The following is an 18,911-nucleotide window of genomic DNA, read 5'->3' on the forward strand; positions in this document are numbered from 1 at the left end:
TTATATTTCCACATTGTTGATAAATGCAGGCCTGTTTAATGACTCAGAGTTGAAGTGTAGGTGTCAAAGTTTTAAAAATAATTTGTAATCAAAATTTGTATTTGTCCTTCCTAAGCCTAGAAAGACTTTAACATGGGAACTGAAAAAAAGTGTCTTCTGATATAGTTTGAAAATCCAAGTCTTTGGATTTACATTTCTTTAGACAGTTTAGTCCTTCCTAGAATTTATTTTTTTTTTAATTTTTAATTTTTATTATTTTTATTTTTTTGTGGAGACAGAGTGGTATTCACATATATTTCGCTCTTGTTGCCCAGGCTGGAGTGCAGTGGTGCTATCTCAGCTCACTGCAACGTCTGCCTCCCAGGTTCAAGTGATTCTCCTGCCTCAGCCTCCCGAGTAGCTGCGACTATAGGCATGCACGAGCACGCCTGGCTAATTTTGTATTTCTAGTAGAGACGGGGTTTCTCCATGTTGGTCAGGCTGGTCTTGAACTCCCAACCTCAGGTGATCCTCCCGCCTCGGCCTACCAAAGTGCTGGGATTACAGGCATGAGTCACCGCCCCCGACCTAGAATTTATCTTTTTAAACAGTTCTAGATACCGCCTTCCTGACCAGCCCCCATGGAGTATTTCAAAGTCAAAAGAATGGGGGTCTGGCTTCTGTTTTCCACCTCACTGAGGTAGCTGCAGATTCCTCTAGGTGTTCAGCAGGGTGTTTGACTTTCCAGGCTGCTCTCTCACCAGTTGAATCGGGGTTGGTATACTGGCTTTAAAACTTCGGTAGAGACAAGTTAGGTGTTTTGTGGTCTTGAAAGTTTAAACCTTACTTTCTTTTCTCTTAGGAATCACCAAAATCAAGAGAGATATTGTGTTTGCTGCCAGCCTCTACTTGTAGAGTCAGCTAAAGGAATGTGAGATTTTAAATTATTCACCACCTGTTTGATTACAGTTGACTACAAATGCCTGCAAGTGTGGATTTGGTTGTCCCATACATTTTAATATGTGTATTTAAATCAGACATCATTCATAGAAAGCATATTACATACATGTTTATACATAAGCATTACATTTTTTAATAAAAATGTATACAGGTGGGGCACTGTTTTGGTGGAAGGCTTGGAGTTTTTTAAATGAATTTAGAGCTATTAGATAACCACTGTGTTAAAGGTAACTATGTACACACGAAGTGGGCATCCAAGAGGCATAGCAGCAGTAGCAGTCTTTAAAGGCTTATACACTGGGAAGAAAGATGCATCCTCTTGCCATGTGGCAATCCTTTTCCTTTAGAAAACAGGCCAGCTTCACCTGGGCACCCCGCTGCCCTTCAAGGCTGGTGATTGCTCTGATAGTGATTCCCCGTTGTTGATGTTTCATGCAGAGTTGTGTGAGAGTCCTCCTCTTTTCTTTCTTTAAAAGAAGTTCTTTCTTTGAAGAAATCCGATACATATACAGCCTACAGTGCAAAACATTTAATTTAGATCAAGTTAAAAACTTGTGATCAACAGCATCCTGAGATAAATATAAACAAAAGGATATACTTTGGGGGTGTACAGATTAAAGCATATAAAAAATTAGAGACTAACTGGGATTTTTTAAAGATTATTCCAAATTAAGTAAGAGTTGCTTTGTTATGTCTTCAGCAAATAGCTTCATTTTGCCAATACTTAATAAAAGAGTTATTTCTACATGTGAATTAGTTTTTTCAATTTATAGCCCCCTAAAAAAACTATTTCTAGCCAGAGCTTTTTACAATAAAAATACTAAGATTTTACAAAAATACCAAGTTTTACAAAGAGTAACCTAGTTTTTAACCTGCTGTGTATCCTGAAGTGACTTTTAATAACACTAAGATTCTTGCCCACTGCAGTTTTCTCACTGGGGATTTTTTTTTTTTTTCTATTTACTTATCTAAATGTTTAACAATATCAAGATGTAGGCTGTTGACCTGTATACTTACAACTAATACTGCAACCAGAGCTCCCTGAATGAGTCCAGTCAACACATCACTCCAGTGGTGTTTGTAATCAGAAACTCGAGAAAGGCCCACATAAATGGATACGGCAACAAGACCAAATTGCAGTGTGGGGCGTAAGAGTCTTGCCCAGTCTCCCTTCATCCTGGCTTGAAGATAAAGCTAAAAGAAAAGAATAAAGAGAAAACATAGTTTATTTAACATAACAACGCAAAAGTTTTATATTAAAGAAGGGTTGGCATTTAAAATGGTTATCGAAGTATTATTATATAGGGAACAGGACTTCTAGGCAAACATTCACGTACGCATTAATGCCTAAATGTTAATCCTTTAAAGAAACAAAACTATTGCCCTACTAACTTGTTCAGAAGAATCTATTGCCAGTCTAGCTGTAACACCCTTCAAACTGTATACAAACAAGTGTTTCCTTGTTTATGGTTTTCTAAACAGGATTTCAGGGACACTTCCTCCCCTTGCAATTTGGGTTATAATTCTGATAGTCAAGACGAGTGCTGCCATTGGTTTTTTTGTTTGTTTGTTTTCCTTAAAGAAATGGGGCTTTGCTCTGTTGCCCAGACTGGAGTGCAGTGATGTAGTCATAGCTCACTGCATCCTCAAACTCCTGGGCTCAAGCAATCCTTCCATCTCAGCTTCCCAAGTAGGTGGGACTATAGGTACATGCCACTGAGCCCAGCTAATTGTTTTCATTTTTATTTTTTGTAGAGATGAGGGTCTCACTATGTTGCGCAGGCTAGTCTGAAACTCCTCGTCTCAAGCAACCTGCCTGCATTGGCCTCTCAAAGTGCTGTGATTACAGACATGCGCCACCGCCTGACCCAGTATCGTCATTAATTCTGAGTCTTGGGATAAAGTGCTAGCATTCTGGGCACAGGTTGCCCTTGCTCTGGGCAACCTGTGGGACTATTTGATTAATTCACCAAAAAGAGCTCTTCTACCCTCAAACTATTTAACAAGGCAACTGAGACTAAATAATCTGTATTTGCAAGTAATACAGGTTGTAGGTTAGTTACGATCCAGCAAAGAAGTGTATTCTTTCAGTAGTACCTGTACCCCCTTTAAGTTCTATGACTTTTCTGTACACTAATCAGACCTAAGAAATTTCCCTTTCTCGTGTCAGTCTGCCTTTGACTTTGGGTGCATCCCTAAAGATTTTATACAGAAATGATTCTTTTTAGGGAGTCCAATAACAATATAATTTTTAACATTCCCTTTAAAATTCTGTTCAATAACTTATGACTTGTAGACTTAATTAAATGCAGACCTTAGAAAACAATATACATAGCTCTCCCCATGGACACTGCCTATTTAAAATAGATGACACAAATCAACTCCCAGCTCTCTGGGCACTGCCATGGGTGTTCAGTTCCCAAAAGCTGGCAAAGACCCAGGGCTTATCTAATTTTATCAAGTACTTAGTATAAACCATCTAGTTCTAAAAGAACACACCAGCTGTTTAACTGAGTCTGACTCATCAGCTAGTTTAAGTACCACTGGCTTTCTGCAGAATCGTTATTTTTGTTTGTCGTTCAAGCTGTGAAAAAAGTGAGTTGTAAAATCAAAAGTATCAACTATAAAATGGACTTAAGCTAGTCCCATGCTACTTCCAACCTGGAGGAAACTCAGAGCCAGGACTTCAAGGCCTTTCCTCTTTCAAGATTCTAAAATCCCTGTAGCAATATTTTCATTCTAAGAACCCTGACTTTAACTGTAGGTAGCCTGCAAACTCATATTGAATATTATTTTCTCCAGATTGCTTCCCCAACGTGCCAGTGAAAAGAATTAACATTTACTTACATCATCAGTAATCAACTAAGCTCCAACACTTTTTGTGGGGAAGGGGGGCGGGGTGGGGGGGGGACAGAGTTTTGCTCTTGTTGCCCAGACTGGAGTGCAATGGTGCAATCTTGGCTCACTGCAACCTCCGCCTCCCAGGTTCAGGTGATCCTCCTGCCTCAGCCTCCCGAGTAGCTGGGATTACAGGCACCTGCCACCACGCCCAGGTAATTTTCTGTATTTTTAGTAGTGACAGGGTTTCACTATGTTGGTCAGGCTGGTCTCGAACTCCTGACCTCAGGCGATCCACCCACCTCAGCCTCCCAAAGTGCTGGGATTACAGGCATGAGCCTCCACACCCAGCATGCTCCAACACTTTGAAGTGAAGTCTTTCCCCCTATAAGTAGCTGGTTTTCTCCTTGAACATCTACCCAAGAATAGAGGTTTCCCCCATCAGTGAAACTCTGACCATAGACCCAGAAATTATTTCACCGTGAGAGTTCTGGGATTCCCCAGTTGTGGTTCTGTACCTAACCTTGTGCTCTAGGCTTTGGCTTCTCTAGTGACAAATAGTCATGGCCTGAGTGTGCTTCCTATGTGCCCATACTGTGTTTCCCTGGGTCAGGGTACTCGGTGTAGCTCTGTGAAGACTTCCATTTCTGCAGAGCTCAAGAAAGTGGACACCCTGAATTTCTCAGACCTTGGGTCAACTTGAGTTCCACAGCTGACATGCCCAGAAATCCGGACTGGCTTTTCCCCTCCCATCTTGCCAGCAAAAGTTTCCTATATGAGTAGGTTCAACAAAGGTAAGGTGTCTTTCTGGTGGCTCTACTTTGATTGTGAGCAAAGCAAACACTTGACATGACTTCCTTTAAAAGAAAGTCCATTCCGTTAGCTTCCCTAACTGCCACTGAAAAGTTGAATGTCTGAAGCTTCTCAGTACTGTTCCATTAGAACTAGATAGAGGGGACATAGCTCATGTTTCAGTGCCAAGGCTAACAGCAAAAAGGCTGTATAGGTTCCTTCCTTAGCAGATTCCACTCTTCTCTCCTCCCCATACATGCCATTTGCCAACCTTGTCTATTAAACCCATTCTAGGTAAGGCATTCAGTTACTTCTGTTTTAAGAGTAAGAACTTACAGAGCTCTATGACCAATACAGTGTGTGGTACCAGACAGGCTCAGGAGCAACATGATTACTTTTAAATTCCCCTTCTAGATGGAATTGCCCATTCAGTCAGTCCTATTTGGACCACATAGCCCTGCCTTCTCCCTGCATACCCACATCTCCCTGCACTGACTAGATGACTTACACCAGGTGTCACCCAGAGATCTGCTGGGCTATATTTTGTCTCTGGAATTTATACCAGAAATATGAAGGTGTTCTCTAATTTCAAAAGTAGTAGGAAGATGCCTAACGGGTACATAAATGGTCGAGGACAGCAAGCCATTTAGTAGAAAACAATGGAGTGGGTTTCAAGATGGCTGACTAAAGTGCCTCTGGTACTTGCTTTCTGCTTGAAGAACCACCAAAACAGTACTAGATAAATCACACTTTGAATAGATCACCTAAGAGAGACTGCTGGAATTTAACAACAGAATGACAGGAAACATCTGAGGCAAGTAAGGAGAGGGAAGCAAGGCAGGGTGCTTGGCAGGGATTGGTTGGGGAGGCTCTCCCATGCTGGAGAAGGGTAAGTGACCTCCAACAGCATCCACATTCCCATTGTGAAGTCCTGCAATCCCAGCCATTGGAGAAACCCTCAACCCACACAAACAGGGAGCCTGGGGACTACGTGATGGCACTGCTCCAGAGAGGGAGCTCATCCCCGCCCTCTCCCCTGCCCCAGTCCTAAGCAGCTACAGCAGGGCACCATTTTGAGAGCCCAGGCCCCAGCAGACTGCATCCTTCTCTGAGGCCCAACAGTCCCTGCATATCCACATCTCTGAAACCCCATTAAAGTCCCCCACCCACAGCTGGGTGCTGCCATAGGGCCAAAGTATACAAGCCACTAGGAGTGAGCCAGCAGAGCCACTACTGTGCATTGTCAAGCCTGATTACAGGCTACCCTGCCCCGCAGATACCATCTGGGGCCAAAGTGCATGCTCCCAACCCACCTGTTTATGGCTGCTGCCTACCTACCCTACCTACCATGGCCAAGCCCTATACACACCACCGAGGGACCTATCCAGCCTGGCTCCACCTACCCCTGTGCCCAAGCACAACCATCACGCGTTGGAGGGTGCACCTATCATTAACACCTGAGCACTCCTTCCAGGGACCTCAGGAAGGGACCACCCAACCTGCTGCTACCACCACCCACTGTACCACCTATGGGCCTGGAGACTAGCCACCCAGCCGTCACAGTCACCACCAACACCAGCGCAAACCACTTGGGAATCAGAGGGTTGTCCTGCCACTGCCCGCACCACACCTGCTGTCTATGGGCAGCAAGCCCGAGGACCTGCCCACCATGCTACTGCTGGCATCCAAGCAAGCTTCCTGGAGGCCCAAGAATCAGCCCACCTGGACCCTCTAACATCACTGCCAGCATACACTGCCCCGGGGCCCAAGGACAGGCATGCTCAGCCTGCTGCTGCCACTCTTGGGGCTGGAGGATGGGCCCACCTGATGTTCCCATCTCCAGCAAATGCTTCCTTGCAGCAACTAACAACTGCACCTTAAGCTGCTGAGGAAATCACACACAACTGATACTGTCTACAGCCAAAGAAATTGTACTGAGACTACACTAATGCATGCATCTGGAATCAAAGCCAAAGTGATGTACCCAACCAACACCACAGATAGATATATCTTACGGAAAATATCCTCCCCTATGAAGGCAAATTCAAAAAATTAGAAGAAGTGACTGTTAAAGCAGATGTACAGATACCGAAATATGGATTCAAGAAACATGAAGAAGGAAATATGACACTTCCAAAGGAACATGGTAATTTTCTAGCAACAGATTCCAATGAAGAAATGTGTGAAATCTCAGAAAAAGAATTCAAAATAATGATTCAAAATAAATTGAAAAAGCTCAGTGAGATACAAGAAAACACAGAAATCAGAAAAATAATACAAAGAAATCAGAAAAACCATTTAGGATATGAATGAGAAACTTCCCAAAGAGCTAGATATAAAAAAAATTTTCTGAAACTGAAGAATTCATTGAATGAAATGCAAAATAGATCCAACAGTTTCAACGATAGACTGTATCAAGCAGAACTTTATAACTTAAAAATAGGTCTTTTGAACCCAGACAGATAAAAATAAGAAAGAATGAGCAACAGCTATGTGACATATGTGACACCATAAAGTGATCAAATATTCAAATTTCTGGTGTCTCAGAAAACAAAAAATAAAAGGGATAGGAAACCTATAAGTAATACCTGAAAACTTCCCAAGTCCAGCAAGAGATTTGGACACCCAGATACAGGAAGCTTAGAGAACCCCAAACAGATGCAATTCAAAAATTCATGGCATATTACAGTCAAACTGTCAGAATAAAACAGCAAGAGAAAAGTATCAAGTCACTTAGAAGGGGAACACCTATCAGACTAACAGTGAATTTCTCAGCAGCCACCTTACAGGCTAGGAGAAAATGGGATGATGTACTAAATGTGCTGAAAGAAAAATAAAGCCCACCAGCCAAAGACTATTCTCAGATCATGATGGAATAAAACTATAAATCAATAATGAGGAACTTCGGAAATTGTTCAAATGCATGAAAATTAAACAACATGCTCCTGAGTGACCACTGGGTCAAGGAAGAAATTAAGAAGGAAATAAAAAATTTCTTGCAACAAATGAAAATAGAGGCAGGACATACCTAAACTCAAAAGCAATGCTAGGAGGTAAATTAATACCAATAAATGCCTACATCAAAAATCTAGAAAGATTTCAGTAATATCACTGAGAAGTGCAGAGGCCTTCCTCCTAATCCCAAATGATATGGGTTGGCTGTGTCCCAACCCAAATCTCATCTTGAATTCCTACATGTTGTGGGAGGGAGCCAGTGGGAGGTAATTGAATCATGGGGGCAAGTCTTTCCCATGCTGTTCTTGTGACGGTGATTAAATCTCACGAGATCTGATGGCTTTATAAGGTGGAGTGTCCCTGCACAAGCTTTCTCTGCCTGCTGCCATCCACATAAGATGTAACTTGCGCCTTCTTGCCTTCCGCCCGTGATTGTGAGGCCTCCTAAGCCACGTGGAACCGGGAGTCCAATTAAACCTCTTTCTTGTGTAAATTGCCCAGTCTTGGGTATGTCTTTATCAGCAGCATGAAAACAGACTAATAAACCAACACTCCAAAACGTGTGGCTCCGCCTGTGAAGGGCCTCAGGATAGTTTTATACAGTGCACAAAGAAGACCTGGTCAAAACAACGGAAGACTCTTCATTACACGGAGCCACATCAGGAACAAATTACAGCGTAGGCCCATTTTTTCTTTTGTGTAAAAGTTAATATTAAAAAAAAAATAGAAAATTCAACATCTGTGATACTACTAAGGCATTCTTTCATTCTTTCACTATCACTGAAGGGTGGTGCTATTGCCTAGATGTTTGTGTTACCCCAAAATCTGTATACTGAACGCCTAACCCCCACGAGGCAATGGGATTAGGAAAATAGGACTTCTGTAGGTGATTAGGTCATAAGGGGTTAACCCTCATGAAAGGGATTAATGAACTAGTAAGAGACACAGGGGAGCTCCCTTGCCCCTTGCAACGTGTGAGGACATTCTCCAACCTGGAAGAAGGCCCCACCATTACCCAACCATGCTGGCACCCTAATCTTAGACTTCCAGCTTCCAGACTGAGAAACTTGTTTTTTATAAACCACCCAGTCTGCTGCAATTGGTTACAGCAGCCCAAACTAAGACAGGAAGGATATAACCATTTTTGGTTGAAATTTCTGAAACATTTAACTTCCATTAAAGGATCTAATTAGAATATCTCACCTTTAAAATAAATAATTGTTGAACAAGATATTTTTTGAAGCTGTTTTATTCGATTTTGCCTTTCCTTGACTAATCTTGTTAACACTTCTTAACTGTAAAATGTTATTATTGTCTCATAGCCTCTAAATATTCTATTGTTAATAAAGAGGGGTTTTTCCCCGCCCCATTTTAAACTAGAGTCAAGGGGTCAGCTTGCAAGCTAAGAACACTTTTAAGGAGTTTTTTTTTCCAAAAAAGAATATGTGACCTACAAAGCCTAAATATTTATTATCTGACCTTTTACTTAAAAAAAAAAAAAAAAAAAAAGCCAACGCCAGAACTAGACTAACAACAGCAGGCTCAACACAAAGAAATATACCTTCGTCTACTTATTTTGAAATAGTGCTTTTATGACCAGCCAGGCAAGCCAGATTGATTGCTCCACCTACATTTGATGACAGATCTGGCCAGAAGAACACTGGAAAGCAAGCCTCAGTTTAGTCTTCTTTGGGTTTTTATTTCACCATTTTTAGGGTTCACTGAGGCACTACATTTAAATCTTGAATCCCACCTCAAAATCAGGCAAGATTTGTGTAGGCTATGGGCCATGAGTTGTTCATCATTTGCCCAGTGTTCAGCAATAATCAAGTTTGGAAAACATCACGAAATACCAACAATGCTAGGTAGTATACAGTGAATGCTAAATGAGGGATTATACGAATCTTAAGGAAAGTGAATAGTATGAAAGAGTCTGAGTGGATTTAGATAGGTGGGCAGCACTGTCTAAACACAGGGCAGGAGGCAAGGCCCAGATAAGAGGCATTTTGTGGGAGGGAGGAGAGTCTGGCTGAAGCACAGATACAGGAATTTCATTAACAGGCAGTGATATAAACAATCTGGGGTTACAGCCTAAATAGAATGGTCTCAGGAAAAGTATTTTAGCACTCCTCATTGTATTGAAAGAAAATACAGATTCATACCATGGCTGTTCTCCTGAATAATCAAATAAATTTGGAATCTCTGGCATTCAGCCAAGTTCACGGGGAGTCACTAAGCATATAAACTGGCTATGTGCAAAGCAGCCCTGCCCTAAGCTCCCGCAGGCCTGGGAGGTTTTCACTGATGCTGACTCTCTCTTGGCACAGTTAAGTGTGCAGGGCTGCACTGGCTGCTAGAGAAGAACAATGGTCAGGGTGTTTTAAGAGCCATTTTTAACTAGAAGTTAATTTCCGGGTGTCAGGAATTGACAGGGAAGTTTTGGCTATCAAAGACTATCCTCGGAGAGGATTTAAATTGACTATATCTCTACCCAAATCTGAGACTGACTCATGCCAAGATGCCCAGAGAAACAAGATGAGTCATTGCCCAAGGAATTCGGGGGTGGGCCTTAGAGGTTAAATGTTGTACACAGGCCGGGCACGGTGGCTTATGCCAGCACTTTAGGAGCCCGAGGCGGGTGGATCATGAGGTCAGGAGATCAAGACCATCCTGGCTAACACGGTGAAACCCCGTCTCTACTAAAAATACAAAAAATTAGCCCGGCATGGTGGCATGTGCCTGTAGTCCCAGCTACTCGGGAGGCTGAGGCAGGAGAATGGCGTGAACCCAGGAGCCAGAGCTTGCAGTGAGCCAAGATCGCACCTCTGCACTCCAGCCAGGGTGACAGAGCAAGACTCTGTCTTATTGTAAAAAAAAAAAAGGTTGTACATAAATGTGAAAAGAAGGATCTGTATATTCAGGGCTGAAATAAAAGCTGGGGCCTACATCCACATCAAGCAAATATTTCCACTACCCAGAGTCAGTAAAATGCAGTGCATGGTTGCTCTGACCTGCTTGCTTCTCCAGAAAGGTCTTGGTCTACAACAAACCTATTTATCTAGGCTTCTTTTTTGACATTATAACTTTACATCTGTTAAATCAAACTAAAATCTGGCCTGAAAACCCCCTGCTCACATACTTGAGTTCTTCTGTACAAAGAACAGCTTAATTTGGTAAGTAAACCTGCAAGCCTGACTCAGGAACATGCTTCTGTAACAATAGCTGAGTCCCAGCCAGTCCCGGCAGCCATATTTCAACCACTCACAGCCATTCAAACCACGCTCAAATAAGGCTCCCAGGCCAAACCGTAACCAATCTGGCAGTTTCTGCACCTCGCTTCCGTTTTCTGTACTCACTTTCCTTTTTCTGTCCATAAATTCTCCCTGACCACTTAGAAGCAGTAGAGTCATTCTAAATCTGCTGTGATTCTGAGGGCTGCCCAACTTGAGAGTCATTTCTTCCTTGCCCAATGAAACCCTTAAATTTATCTAAAGTTGTTCTTTTAACACAGCTGGTTCATACTGACCCAATTACCACACTATGGTGACGTCATTTTCCCAAGTTGACATCCTTCATATGTGGCTGCATGTCCACTGAGCAGGCCTACCACTGAGGCCCTCTATATATCAATGTCATCTTCTCTATAGTAATTTTAATCTTTCACAAAACAGCCCTCAATACAAGTTTCTATTTGACCAATTATACACACGTAACGGGTGTTCTGAGAAGGGTGAAGGAAGAAGAGCAGAAAATGATAAAATATGGAATATGTTATATCTGAGAATTTTCTTTAAAATTACAAACAGTGGGTCAAAGTTGTATGTCAGTCACTTCCAGAATGCCATTTTACTTCCAGAGATCTGCATCAACTAACCTTCAAAATAAATGGACTAGGGTTCAGACCAAGTAATCAGTCAATCAATACAGCATGGGATCCTGACTATCAAGAGACCCCACAGAGCTCACAGAACTCAGCAGCCCCCTCCCAAGGTGCCTATTCCCTCACTTGTAAAACACTGGCAATCATCCCTCATCTTTTCATGGAAATTTAGTCAAAAATAAAAGTAGTGTAAAATGCAAATCATCATGATCAATCAAAACTCAGATTCCCAGGTCTCTCATAAAGAAGTACTTGGACACTAACACACACAGGTGAACGAAAAACCACAAAAGCTAGTGAGACAAAAGCTAGACGTAGTGAGGTCTAGCCCGGGGCGTACAAAGCATGCCCACACATTCATATGCCCTTCGGTGTAGTCACAGGCCCATGTTCTGGGAAGAGCTCTCAGGATAGTAGCGGCTCTAGCTATTGCCCAGTCTTCCGGGTCTGCCCTGGTCCTCATGCTCTAATTAAAAAGAAAAAAATATGTTGTCTCGCTTAAGAAGAATGCTGATTTTTTTCTAGTAACATAAATGAACAGAAGATAAAAGATCAGAATAGTATTTGCTGCTAACTACCTTCAGATAAGTCACATTTTCCATGCCCCATCTGCAGAAACATTTGAGTGTATGTCTTAAAAAGGAAGCCCTAAATTCTGCTGAATCATACTCTCTGCTTCCTCACAAAATTTAATTAATGTAAGATGAAAGCTTTGAAAATCAGCTGTTGTAATGGCTTGAAGTTCTGAATTTGAATTTCATATAACACATCTACAATTTATATATTCTTTTAATGTTTGGAATTTGGTTTTTCAAATAAAAGCAAGATTCTAGTAAAACATTTTAAATTATCTCTGACACTAATTCCCATTAGTTTACCCTCAACGTTACATATCGTGCATTTTAAATCTAAGCATTAAATTAGCATACAGCACTTAATGTGATCAAAGGGAAAAACACAGGAAATAACAACTTTACACAGAAGGTAACTGTATAAAAATCCACTTATAAAGAAAATTGAGATAAAATTATAGCGGATCTATTAGGGTACAGATTTTCTCCCCCTCCTCTCCTTTCCCCCAAAATATTGATAATGCAGGACATATTAATACACCCAAATATACAGTATTTTATTAATACTTTATATGTAAAGAGAACATTATTTTAAAAAATCAACTAAAATTGACCTTTAAAAATCCCTTCAATGTGTCCTGAAGCCTGGTCTTGCATTAGTTACTCTCAAAAAACTACATATTCATCTCTAGTTTGATATGCAAAATGTGGGTGCAAATCTTCCTAAGTCCTCACTGCCAGCTTTGTATGATGCAAGTGCAAATCGCTATGCTGCTGCTCTACAGGCTGGCATCAGAACTGGACCTGGAAGTTGTATAGATGACAGGCTCCAGAAGTGGCAACTGCCTTTCCCAGAAGTTGAAACCTTTCTGGTCCCTTGCAGAGCAGTCTGGGAATGTTTTAGAAAATGGGAGGAAAACAAAATCTGCTCAAATAGGAACAAAGACAGCTGCCTTCACTTACAATGATCAAAACCAACTCCTCACCACAGCAGAGCCCAGGAGGGAAGAAGCTCTGCTGCTGTTCACCCACACTGAGATGAGAAGAGTGACTCCCAGTTAGGAAGGAGGTTAACAAGCAACAGCAGCCCATTGGCCCAGTCCTTCAGATTAGTTATCCGCTGTGATGTTAACACAGAAGCTGTGTGTTCCAGAAAACCACTTCAGGAAATGTCCCAAAGTAAGGGCACACATCAACTAATTCTTAGCATGAAACTTACAGATTTGCAGATTATCTGTTTCACTTTTTGCTACTGGCTAATTTATTAGGACAGGAGAGGACACTGATACTAAGCACATTAATTCCACACAGCACATAACCTAATGTCAACAGACACAGAGTACTTACTGCCACAAACAGCATGCAGTACATGGAGAACGAAGAGTGGCCTGAGTAGAAGGACAACCTAGAAGAAAAAGAAGACAAATGTTACTTTTCTCTCTTAGGAGCCAAAAGTATTCTTGATTTCATAAATCTGCTCCTTAGCTTCAGAGTGTACACAACTGCCTCCCTCCAGCTTGAGAAATTAGAAGGGTAGGGTAAGGGGACAATTACGACAGGAACACTAAAGAGTGCAAGAAGGACCTGAGGTCAGATTTCTATACAGTATCACTTTATTGAAACTTTCAGGATGGGTAATGTGTCATGAGAATAAACTTGCCAAGCGTTTCTAAGATGTTAGAAGAATGATACTTGACAAGTCATAACTGGCATAAATTGCCTTGACTTTATTACATACACACTTACGTGACCATGATTTAAGTTTTATTTTCCACTTGCAGGATTAGTCCCTGAATAATGTAATACCTCCTTGGGAACACTCAGAAGTTGATTGCTTTTTTCCATCCATATTAATATTTTAGTATTTTGGCCTGGCGCAGTGGCTCACTCCTGTAATCCCAGCACTTCAGGAGGCCGAGGCAGGCGGATCACAAGGTCAGGAGATCAAGACCATCCTGGCCAACATGGTGAAACCCCATCTCTACTAAAAACACAAAAATTAGCCAGGCGTGGCGGTGCACGCCTATAGTCCCAGCTACTCGGGAGACTGAAGCAGGAGAATTGCTTGAACCCGGGAGGCGGAGGCTGCAGTGAGCTGAGATCACACCACTGCACTCCAGCCTGGGTGACAGAGGGAGATGCCATCTCAAAAAAAAAAAAAAAGAAGAAGAAAAAAATTTAGTGTTTTAAATGGGCACACATCTTGCCTTGCATTTCCCACCAAATTCAGTGCTTTTGTTTCTTTCAATATTAGAGTCTATAAACATCTAAGCATCATCTTCCCCACCTAAAAATGACAGAATGCTTCCAAAACTTAATTTTATGGCACTTCCGAGAAAAGAAAAATAGAGCTCACTAACATTCAAGATCTAAGTTTTGCTTATACAGAATGAGCCACTGATGCAGAAGAGGCAAGCATATCAGGCACAGGGAAAGTAATGCCACGAAAAGATGCTCATGCAAATAACTAGAATGCATCTCCCCACCACTTCTCCCTACGTAAGAATAAGAACAAAAACAAGAGGGACAAGCTCTTAAGTAATTTACTTATTACATTCTGCCTTGTTCAAAAGGAATTTAAGGGAGATGTTGGTTCCCTGAATTCAGACAGGAGAAAAACCTCCTAACACACATACTAGAAAGTCACGTGTGTATGTCTGGCAGCTGCCGGTGGGTGGGACAGAAAGGATTACTTTAAATATATATATATATACACACACACACACACACACGTGTATATATAGACACATATACACACACACACACACACACCCATATACATATATATATATGATTCTACCAAGAATTTTGATTGTCTTTTTGTAATCAGATACATGCCTAAGAAAGAGAATTCTGTAATTTCCTGTGCCAACCAGGGATTATATAATTAAACCCAATAATTATTCTGGGTTTAGTCTATGTAAAGGAGGAAAAAATAAATCACTTTTTAACCTTGCTATTTGACCACACAAAATGGATCAATATGAATAGTAATTTTAAATCAGATAATTAGAGTAGAGCTCTGCACATTTTATAGTTTCAATGTTTTATTGACGAGCATGCAAGTTAATAAAAGCCAATTTCAAGGACTGTCAAAGCCCACCAAGCCAACATAACCATAATCACAGAAATATTCTCAAAGCCAAGCAAGTGAGGTTTCACTAAATCCTTTACACTGTGCTACAAAATCATAAACTGCAAACTAATGTAATCGTTTTAAACAGCTCTGAATCAGCCATAGAGTGATTTCATTCGTTGGTTTCCATTTTTTACACTGAATACAAAAACATATTTTATTCAGTATAGAATTTGTGAAGAAGTCTGGCTATGACTTCGACAGGGATTAAAAACAAAGGGGTAATTCTATTCAATCTCAATGTCTGCGTCTTTATCCATAGTAATTTACCAAACAGATCATAATATGCTCTTTTATTTCTATTAAGCAAACAGAATAAAGCATGAAAAAAATGGAAATTCAAATTATTCATATTCCATATAAATCTAACTCTATTGGATTCTCTAGGAGATACAACTCTTACAGATATCTTATTATGGCCAGAATTCACAAATGGACTAAATATCTGTATGGGTGATCTAATAAATCCCAAGGAGTAGCCCAAATGGTTTGTTTGTTTTTTTTTTTTTTTGAGACGGAGTCTCACTGTGTTGCCCAGACTGGAGTGGAGTGGCGCAATCTTGGCTCACTGCAACCTCCGCCTCCTGGGTTCAAGCGATTCTCCTGCCTCAGCATCCCTAACAGCAGGGATTACAGGCTTACACCACCACGCCAGCTAATATTTGTACTTTTAGTAGAGATGGGGTTTCACCACATTGGTCAGGCTGGTCTGGAACTCCTAACCTCATGTGATCTGTCGCCCTCAGCCTCCCAAAGTGCTGGGATTACAAGCGTGAGCCACCGTGCCTGGCCCCAAATGCAGTTTGTTTTCATCATAGTAACTTCACTGAAATGTTTAAGACTATGGCCCTGGCCTAAGAACCCTGCCCTTAGATTTTAACCAATTCTAGATTTTAACCAATCCTAGACTACCATCTCACTTCGTTATAGCCTCTCTGATGAAGGCAAGTACAGTACAGTAATAATGTGAGCCAGCTTTCCAACCAAATCTTAGGAAAATCTCAGGAAGAAAATTTATGGAGAGAAAAATGTATTTTGAAATGCTGCTGTTTTTACTGACTCTGAGTGGTAGTCTGCTGAACAATAAGCAAGCTTCAGTTATTAAGTACACTGATTTTGACTACATAACTCACTATGAATGGGATTATATTTGTGCGTGTGTGTGTGTGTGTGTGTGTGTGTGTGTGTGTGTGATGGAGTCTCGCTCTGTCGCCCAGGCTAGAGTGCAATGGCATGATTTGGCTCACGGCCACCTCTGCCTTCTGGGTTCAAGCGATTCTCCTGTCTCACCCTCCTGAGTAGCTGGGACTACAGGTGTGTGCCACCATGCCCGGCTAATATTTGTATTTTTAGTAGAGATGGGGTTTTGCCCTGTTGGCCAGGCTGGTCTCGAACTCCTGACCTCAGGTGATCTGCCCACCTCGGCCTCCCAAAGTGCTGGGATTACAGGCGTGAGCCACAGCACCTGGCCTGGGATTCTATTTCAAATGGCAACTTTATGATGTTTTTTTCCTCACATTTGTCAGCCAGGGCACCCCTTTTTCAGAGCTGATTAAACTTGGCCTGATCCCCAATATCATGGCACTGAGAGCATTCATAGCCATCTGCCTGCACCCGCCTGCCTCCATGCATGTGAGTTCCCTCCCCAACTGAGCATTCTACTACCTCTGTGCTCCAACATCCACATCCATGTTCAGCCTACCATAAGTCACAAAGACACAACCAAATCCAGCCTTCATCAGCGTCAAAAGCAATCAACTCATATAAAGCATTTCTTAATTTAGTATTTTGGGGCTCAGAAGGAGGTTAAATCACAAAGAACCCAGCTGATCATCTCTGACTTTCTTCCTTTCCTCCTCCCTACCCTCCAAAGTTAAAAAGCACAAAACAGATACACCTTTAGCTGTTTTCATTTGAAATATCTTTATTTTGCATTCACTCTTTTTTTTTCAATTGAGACAGAGTCTCACTGTCAGCCAGGCTGGAGTTCAGTGGCCCAATCTCAGCTCACTACAACCTCCGCCTCATGGATTCAAGCAATTCTCCTGCCGCAGCCTCCCAAGTAGCAGGGATTACAGGCATGCATCACCACGCCTGGTTAATTTTTGTATTTTTAGTAGAGATAGGGTTTCACCATGTTGCCCAGGGTGGCCTCGAACTTCTGACCTCAAGTGACTTGCCTGCCTCAGCCTCCCAAAGTGCTGGGATTACAGACATAAGCCACCGTGCCCGGCCTACATTCATTCTTGAATGATGGTTTTCCTGAGTACAGAATTCTAAATTGATGACTTTTTTTCTCATCGCTTTGAGGCTATCATTGCACTATCTTCTGACTTCTGCTTTTGCTGTTAAAATATAAGCCACCTGTCAGCCAGTTCTTTCTGGGTTATCTGTCTCTTCTCTGTAACTGCTTCCTCTCCTCCTGCCCCCATCAATCAATATTCTAGTTTTACTGCCTTGTGTCTAGTACTAGGATTTCTTTTTATTGCTCTAGTTTAGTATCCATTGGCTTCTTCTATCTGAGGACTCACCAATTTGTAGAAGTCCTCAACCATTACCTTTGCATACTGGGCATCCTCCATCCTAGTACCTTTCTATGGGATGCTGATTCAACATGTAAGACCTTTGCATTCTATTCCTCCACATCTCTTACCCTTTCTTCTCTATTTTTCATCTAGGTCTCTTTAGGTGTATCTTTCACTTTGTCATCCCCTTCGCTGTATCTAATCTGCTTAATATGTTACACTGTAAATTTTAAATTACCATATATGTATCATTTACAGATCCCTTTGGTTCCAAACCTGCTTGGCCAGCTTTGATTCTCTTCATCCCACATCATATTTTCTATCTCCTCTTATTTTAGTCTACACCTGGTAATTCTAGTATCTGTAATCTCTGAGAGTTTATGTAATTTGTTGTATTTGCTGACTGTCACTTAGGGTAGCTTGTTTCCACGTAAGTCCATTTATACTAGAATGAGGTCATGTCGCTGGCACTCCATCTGAGGGGAATCTTTGAGCCTTGGTTTAAGGAGAGTTCTTCCAGAGAAGATATGTGTTCACTTACGCTGGGTTCACTACCAATACACTTTAAACTTCAAGCTTTTTTTTCCTTTTCCTTCCTAAACCAAATAGTGTGAATTCTAGCTCCAGACCAGTGTGAGTGTGGTCCTGTGTTTACGAATTCTTTTTAATAGCTCCCACGGGGAGGATGTTGCCACTCTTCAGGAGTTCTTACACTACCCACATGTCTCTTATTGTCCTCTCCCCTGGCCTCAGCCTTTGTATCTGTGCCCCATGTTCACTGCCTATCAAAACTCAGGGTCTATGCCACTAGGAACCGGCAGATACTTTCAAAGACCACACTGGATCTACTGACGCAGGCCTTAGAAAAATCCCTTTACTCTCCCACCAACTAAACTATTTACTAAAAACACTTATATGTGTTTCAAGATGTGTATATATAATTTAAGATACAGTATGCACAAGTGTGTGTGTAATGTATCATCTAGCATGTTTAGCTGAACTATTATCAGTAGGCACTTCTAATCCTCCATGTTGCCAGAAATAGAAGCAAGCTTTTTTAAAAGAAAACTTAGAACTAATGAAATGCTATCTAAAATCAATCACTTTACTAAGAGACACAATGGTTCAGCAATAGCAGTTTGTTTTTAATTATACAGTGCCCAATGCTCAAAAATGTTTCAAATTATTACTATACCACCACTTCCCCCAGGTATGCCAAAGTTGGTTCTGCTACGAATAGAATTTTCTTTTTCCCCTAAAAATCGTCCTGAAAT

The 18,911-nt window shown here is 41.4% G+C and overlaps 2 protein-coding genes across 11 annotated transcripts in view; one reads left to right on the plus strand and one right to left on the minus strand.

The window, feature by feature from the left end:
- Positions 1-1,692, plus strand: part of MTREX (Mtr4 exosome RNA helicase) — a 126,356-nt gene extending 124,664 nt beyond the window's left edge. For both annotated transcript variants that reach the window (XM_005556905.5, XM_045393716.3), the window contains one exon: positions 842-1,692. In XM_005556905.5, coding sequence (XP_005556962.1) covers positions 842-894 — 53 coding nt within the window. In that variant the 3' untranslated portion in view covers positions 895-1,692. The remainder of the gene's footprint in view (positions 1-841) is intronic.
- The window catches only part of PLPP1 (phospholipid phosphatase 1), a 103,337-nt gene continuing 85,401 nt past the window's right edge, over positions 976-18,911 (minus strand). For all 9 annotated transcript variants that reach the window (XM_073993451.1, XM_065546272.1, XM_005556904.4 and 6 more), the window contains 3 exons: positions 13,324-13,381; positions 1,957-2,133; positions 976-1,452 (listed from right to left, as the gene is read on the minus strand). In XM_073993451.1, coding sequence (XP_073849552.1) covers positions 1,324-1,452; positions 1,957-2,133; positions 13,324-13,381 — 364 coding nt within the window. In that variant the 3' untranslated portion in view covers positions 976-1,323. The remainder of the gene's footprint in view (positions 1,453-1,956; positions 2,134-13,323; positions 13,382-18,911) is intronic.

The sequence above is a fragment of the Macaca fascicularis genome, chromosome 6, assembly GCF_037993035.2.
Source record: "Macaca fascicularis isolate 582-1 chromosome 6, T2T-MFA8v1.1".
NCBI classification, from domain to species: Eukaryota; Metazoa; Chordata; class Mammalia; order Primates; family Cercopithecidae; genus Macaca; species Macaca fascicularis.